The sequence below is a fragment of the Platalea leucorodia genome, assembly GCF_965183815.1.
Source record: "Platalea leucorodia genome assembly, chromosome: 2".
NCBI classification, from domain to species: Eukaryota; Metazoa; Chordata; class Aves; order Pelecaniformes; family Threskiornithidae; genus Platalea; species Platalea leucorodia.
In genome coordinates, this window is record NC_138824.1 from 122,466,373 (window position 1) to 122,473,242 (window position 6,870).

The 6,870-nt window shown below is 44.7% G+C and overlaps 1 protein-coding gene across 1 annotated transcript; it reads left to right on the plus strand.

Moving 5' to 3' along the window:
• The first annotated feature begins 160 nt into the window (after positions 1–160).
• RPL24 (ribosomal protein L24) lies at positions 161–4,112 on the plus strand. The gene is made up of 6 exons (XM_082337734.1): positions 161–282; positions 397–472; positions 1,657–1,767; positions 2,821–2,957; positions 3,377–3,440; positions 3,982–4,112. The coding sequence occupies exons 1-6, from the start codon at positions 278–280 to the stop codon at positions 4,060–4,062; spliced, it is 474 nt and encodes a 157-aa protein (XP_082193860.1). The 5' UTR covers positions 161–277; the 3' UTR covers positions 4,063–4,112.
• Positions 4,113–6,870: the final 2,758 nt, after the last annotated feature.

Here is a 6,870-nt window from a genome sequence, read left to right on the forward strand (position 1 = left end):
GCTGCCTCGCTCCGCGACGGGAAAACGGTGCCTTTTATCCTCGGCGGGGCGGAAGGTCCCGCAGACGGGGCCGCCCGGCGGGGCGCTAACCGAACGGCGGACAGCCCGCCGGCCCGACCGCTCCCGCAGGGCCCCCGCCCGCCCCGCTCCCTTCCCGTCAGGCGCTGCGCGGGCGGAGCCGTCCCGGCGTGCTGCGCGCGGCGCACGGAACGCCGGTTCGCACCGCCCCCGCTTCCTCTTCGCCCCGGCCGCCGCCCGCCTCGCAGCTGCCGCCATCATGAAGTAAGGGCCTCGGCGGCTCCCCGCCGCCCCATCCGGGGCCATCCGCCGCGGGGAGGCCGCCGGAGGGCTGCGCTCTCCCTCCTCCGCTAACCCGCTCTCTCCTCTCCCGCGCAGGGTCGAGCTGTGCAGTTTCAGCGGGTACAAGATCTACCCGGGCCACGGGCGCCGCTACGCCCGCACCGACGGCAAGGTGAGGCCGGGGGCGGGCGGGGAGGCCGGGGCGAGCCCCGCGGGGAGGGGGCAGCCGCGGCGCCGGGCGGCGGGGACTGGCAGGAGCGGGCCCGGCGGAGGGAGAGGCCGGCGAAGGCCTCGCACCGGCCGCGCAGCGGGGAGCTCGGTGTTGCCCGGGGCCTCCGGGGGCGTTGCTGTGGCGCCTGCCGGAACCGCTCGTATTGAGCGGTACGAGCCCAGCATCGCTGTGCTGCCGTCGGCGTCTGGATGTCGCGACTGCCGTCAGAGCCGGTCGGCGGGAGAACCGCACTTGTGCGGTAGCCTGGGAGTTGGGTTTTAGGTTGTGGTTTGGGAAAGGTTTCTCAAAGCGCCCGGTCTAAAGTGCCGAGGTTCTGTAGAAAATGCTACTGAGACATACTGCATCTAATGCTGAGGTCTGCTGAAGCAAATAACTGGACTTGCAAATAATTTGGGTGCGGATCATTGGGATAAAATAGGGATGAGAGCCCTTTCAGGCTCTCACATCTCATACAGATAGTTCTGTCATAAATAGAAGTACACTCTACAGATCTACAAAAGGAGGGTTTGGGTTTTGGATATCCCAGTGCAGTCGTCTTGCTGTACAGAATCTGCTGGGAAATGACAGCTAAGTAAATAGACTGATTGAATCCTCAGGTGCTCTCCTGGGAATTAGTTTATACTTTAAATTGAATTGTGTAGCTAATGACAAACCAACCTGCTAACTCTGCCTGTTAGTCTAGGCAAGATTGTTAGCCAAACTATGCAAGAAGGAATGGGGCAGAGTATTGGTCTCTTGTCTGTTTGACTCGCTTACACACGCAGGAAGCGCGTAGCTACTTGAGGACAGACGCTTTCAAAGTATGATGCTGGATATGTCTGCTCAGGCTGCGCCTAGAACACAGAGCAGCAGTGGATGCAAGTGGTAATTTGAGCTTTCCTCAGAAAAATGAAGCTGCTTCGGAATGCCTTGTACGAGATCAGTTTGATCAGTAGAACAAAATTCCAAGCTTCCAATTTTTTAAATTATCTACTAAAATTTTTAATTGTCAGAGCTGTGTAACGAAATACAAAAGCATCACTGTTGAAGAACACTGAACCAAAGAATTACTCGATGCGTTAAGGTAAACCGTGATAATGTCTTTCATAGAAACAAAGCTTACGCAAAATACTTTACCTTCCCAGGTTTTTCAGTTCTTGAATGCAAAATGTGAGTCTGCATTCCTTTCTAAGAGAAACCCCCGTCAAATCAACTGGACTGTTCTGTATAGGCGTAAACACAAGAAAGGACAGTCAGTAAGTATAAACCAACTAATGGCGCTCTAAAGTTTTCTACCAGAAGATGTGGTCACTGGTTTGTTAGAATAGCGGTAACTGCAGTATGCTGGTGTTTAGCAGAAGTGTGACCCATAGAACCAGGATGAAGACGGGCCAATAATGGCGAAAATGTGAGTGCATTTACATGAGTTTACGTGCTGCTTTATGTTTGAAAGGTAACCAGTTCAGCAAAAGCATTGTATTTGGAGTGTATCACTTCTTTGAGGGACCACTCAGAACCACAGTAGGTTCGGTAGATTTTAACAACTGTATGAATGGCGTATGTTTTAAAAAAACAGTTTTAGAGAAGGTGGGTAATGCTGTTTAATGTGCAGACTTTCTAAAAGTTTGGACTTGTAAACTTCCTGAATTGAGGTAGCATAGAGAGCTGATTTGGGGGTTAAGGGGTGGGGGAGCTTTTCATGTACCCTTCTTGAAGACTTTGGGCTGTAACTTAGTAGGAGGTCTTTCCTATGTAGTTGTCATTGCATGAAAAAGATAAATTAATAAGGCATGTAGCATGAGGTATTTTCAGTGCTCTTGCTTAACCTTGCACAGCAAAAGAGCATTTAGAAAGGCTGACGTACGTGTTCTAAGTCAGTGTTTTTACCAGTTTTTTGGGGGAAGGAAAGTTGGTGTTCGATGGCTTACACCACTGCCCAGCACCATGATCCCACTTGAAGCAGGTGGGAAGTGTCTTCCTTTCAGAAGATTCCATCAAAATGGACTTCATCCCTCCCTCCTGTATTTTTTTCCTGGGAAGCCTGAACTTCTGACATTCTCCAAAATACTTATTTATTTAATTATTTATTAATATTACCTTGCAGAGGAGAATACGTTGTTCTTTTTTAGCTATTCATCTGCTTTGGCAAATCAAGAAATCAGTTATCTCCAAAGTGAGGAGTAAAATTCTACTTCTGTATACAGTTTTATAATAGTTCCCGTCTTAATAGCAGCTTGTTTCTATAATTGTCTTTAGCCTTTTATTTAATGTCTTGTGATACTAATTGTCTTCAATTCCTGCCATTTTAGGAAGAGATACAAAAGAAGCGCACGCGTCGTGCTGTTAAGTTTCAGAGGGCTATCACTGGTGCGTCTTTAGCTGAGATTATGGCTAAACGAAATCAGAAGCCTGAAGTACGAAAGGCGCAGAGGGAACAAGCTATTAGGTGAGAAATCAGAGATAAGTGGAGCTATCTTAGGCTTTTCAAAGATTATTAATGCTTTTCATACAAGAGCTTAAACTCTAGATGAACTCCGTGTTTTATAAGCATTTTTGAGAGTTTGAGGTTTGTTTTGTTTTTTTTTTTTTTAATGAGTATATTTGGAGGTAATACTGCGTAATCTCAGCAAGAGATAGTAGCAGCAGACAAAGGTCTCTTTTTGCCCTCTCCCTTTGTGAAAACACCACTTTTGTCACACACAGTTCTGCTGTCTCTGTAGTAGTCTCCCCTAGAGGGTGCTGAATGCAGATGATAAACGTGAAATAACGCGTTCCTTTCTTGATCTTAGAGAGTTCTTACAGTGCTGAGACAAACAGTGAATGGCAGGCACAGATAACCGTTACTCTCTTACTGTGAATTAACAGGGCCGCAAAAGAAGCCAAGAAGGCTAAGCAAGCAACCAAGAAAACGGCTGTTTCTGCTGCAAAGGTAAGATGGATAGAAGTAATGAAATGGAATATGCTGTGTTGGAACACAACGTTCCGTTGCAGCGCTTAATTGGAAATTCACATTTGTGTTTGGAAGAAGCATTTGCTTATCTGTTTTGATCTGGAAGCACCTTGACCAAACTTTTGTACTAAAGTTAAACACACCCAAACAGCTGAATAGAATGAGCCTTTTTTACAGAAGAAATAAATACTACAGTTAAGACAACTTTCTGACCATGTGTCAGAGATTCTCGATAGCTAAACACTTGCTGGATCTGACATCTTCACTGTCTAGGAACTTGGTAACAATATACCGATGAATGTTAGCATCTATTTCACTATTACTTATGAATTAATACGGTATGTTGTCATCATACATGTCAGAGGCTTACAGTGGTACGTGTGTAACAATGTTAACATGATTCTAATCTGATCAGATTTAAATTGCCTGATTTCTGTCAAGAATCTTAAATACACAGGGACGCTTTCAGGACTGCAGATGAATTGCTTCTCTTCACTCATGCTTTATTATTTCTCTACAGGCTCCTACAAAGGCAGCACCTAAGCAGAAGATTGTGAAACCAGTCAAGGTTTCTGCTCCCCGTGTTGGTGGAAAGCGCTAACTTGCCAAACTGTTAGTGATGCTGAATAAACACCTGACTAACCTTCATAACTTGTGCCATGTTCCCTTCAACTGTGTGAGATATACTGAAGAGAATTAATCTATGAAATAACCATGTCTGGTTTTGCAGACTGAAAAACACCTTGCCAGAAAACATTTGGTTTCTCAGACACTCTCCTGTATTAGCACACATTTCATAAGTCTTTAATAAATGACCAAGGTGGCAGGGAAGATGACTATGTTGAGAAGCTGATGGTTGAGAAGCTGTTCTTGCCTGAAGGACAATACAGCACATGAGTACAAGTTTATTCCACATCTATGTCAGATGGCATAAAAAGAGGTTTCTAAGTTTAGAGATGCAAACTAAAGGGTGTGTGAAGCAGTACCATCTGTAAGGGACTTAAAAACACTGATGCACTTCTTGTGTTGTGGAACGCATGTAGCAAGATGTTGTAGAAGATAAACAGAGAAACAGGTTGAAAAAAGGGACTGGATGGTTTCACAGACTGCATGGCTATCACATGCTAAGGTTCAGATGCAACTCCTGGGTCAGGAAGTTTAAAAAAAAAAAAAAAAAAATTGATTGCTGGAAGCTGTTGTCAGAAAAAGGATGGCTGTGAAGGTCCTGCCTTGCACTCGCCCACTAAGCTAAATGGGTTTCTTGACCCAGCATAGCCATTCTGCAATTACGATCTAGTTAGTTATCAGCACTTGCAACACTGGTAACAGGTTGAATGAGCTTCGAATGCAGCTGATGGTATACATTTACTTCAAGCCTGTTTAGGTTCATGTTTAACCTCCAGAATGCAGGTAGGGGTTCCCTTTGTAATTCCCCACCCTCCTACCCCCAGAGGGAGTGGCCATTTGTTAAATTCTTCATGTGAAGTATATGTCTGTCTACTTTAGTCGTTACACTACGTAGACAGCATGCCTAAACTTTGCCGTAGTTTTGATGGACAGTAATAGCCTTGGCAAAGCAATGTCCTCTGACTTACTAGAAGCACAGGAGAAAACCTATATTTTCTGGATCAGATACTTCTCAATTTATTGATGCCACATCTTAATGCCTGTTAATCCTACCACGCTAGTCAAGAGAGCAGCTGTCTTCTCATAGTTTTGCTTCCTACAGTTGTTTTGGGCTTCAAAAACATAATGGCTGTAATGGGCACTTTGGGTTATTGGTTATATTTTGAGTTGCATCATACTTTTTTGGGTTTATTAATAAAATAGATACAGGCCTGGATGAAGGTTGCAAGTCATTTAAAATAGGTCTAGCTTGATTACATTAGTAGAATTTGCACCATTATCTTCCAAACAATTATGCTTTTTACTGAAAAAAAAAACCAAAAAAATCCAACCATAGGAGCTACTTGTGTTTAGAATTAAATTGAAGGCTTTTAAGCTGGATAACACACTTGAAAGTGAAGGAGCCAGAAACTGGAAAGGAAAAGAGGGGAAGGAAAACTGCTTGTCAGAAGGGAAAGGAATTTTTAACCATTTAAGACTGAAAGCTGAAAACACCACTGAAAGTTACCTATGCTAGTGACGACTATATAAAATCCTGATTGTATCAGTGTCTTGTATAAAGTGCCTGGGACGCTGCGTGTAAGTCAAAGTCCTCAGCTAAAAAGCTGAAAGTGAAGATGAGCTTTTACAATCTGCTTGAAATACCATTAATGATATATAGGAATTGATTATCAGACATGACTAATTAGGAAGTCAATATTTGTTAATGCTTTGAAGTTTGCAGGCTTTGGCTGCCTGGTGTTACTGGGGAGGTGCACAGAAATGCTTTACAATTACTCTTCCTTGCTGTTTATTCCTGAGTTCTGACTGATACAGTGAGACGGAGTAAAGAGTAACAGCCCATCAGGTTACTCCTTTCACAAGCTATGCTTCAAGTGAGTGAGGCAGGCTGTTCAGAGCAGGGCCTTAACCTGGTGCATTAACTGCACATTATTCAGCTCAAACACAGATATAATGCAATGAATTAACACAGCAATTAATAAATTAAAGTCCTTGTGTTTACCTCATGCAACATAATTGATCCTCTATTAAATATTTATCATGAAAAATTGAATACTTGTCTTTTTCATAGACCCACAGAATAATTTAGGTTGAAAAGGACCTCCAGAGGTCATCTAGTCCAACCCCTTCCTCAAAGCATGTCCATTTAGATCAGGTTGCTCAGCTGAGTATCCAGCTGAGTTTTGAACAACTCCAAAGACAGAAGTTCCGCAACCTCTTACGGCAACCTGTGCCAGTATTTGAGCACCACCATGGTTTAAAAAAAGATTAAAAAATCCATATATATATAGGTAGAATTTCCTGTGTTCTAACCTGTGCCTGTTGACTATTGCTATGCAACTCTGACAAGAGTTTGCCTCCATCTTCTCTCTATCTCTTGGTGAGGTAGCTGTGGACAGCAGCAAGGTCCTCACGAAGCCTTCCCTTTTTAAGGCTGAAAAAGCCCGTCTCTCAGCCTCGCCTCATCCCTCGTGCTCTGATCCCTGACCACCTTTGCGGTCTTCTGCCGGACTCGCTCCATCCAGTCAGTATCTTTGTATTTGGGGGGATCACAGTACCCCAGACGCCGTCTTCCAAGTACTGAGCGCAGGGGAAGGCTCGCTGCTGGCTGCGCTGCTGCCTGGGCGCGGGCATCCTGCAGCTCCTGCGCTTCGTGTCTCCGTTACAGGTGCAAAACAAAATCAGGTCAGAACTCGGACAAGGAAAACCAGCAGTTGACGTTCAAAAGATTTTCCTTCCTTTTAAAAATAAAAAAGAGCGCGCTCAGCGCACCGAGACGCAG

Excerpts from the sequence above, each read along its gene's own strand:
- RPL24 (XM_082337734.1), top strand. Across the intron at positions 2,958-3,376 it reads CAGAGGGAACAAGCTATTAG|GGCCGCAAAAGAAGCCAAGA; the intron begins GTGAGAAATCAG and ends GTGAATTAACAG. Across the intron at positions 3,441-3,981 it reads CGGCTGTTTCTGCTGCAAAG|GCTCCTACAAAGGCAGCACC; the intron begins GTAAGATGGATA and ends ATTTCTCTACAG.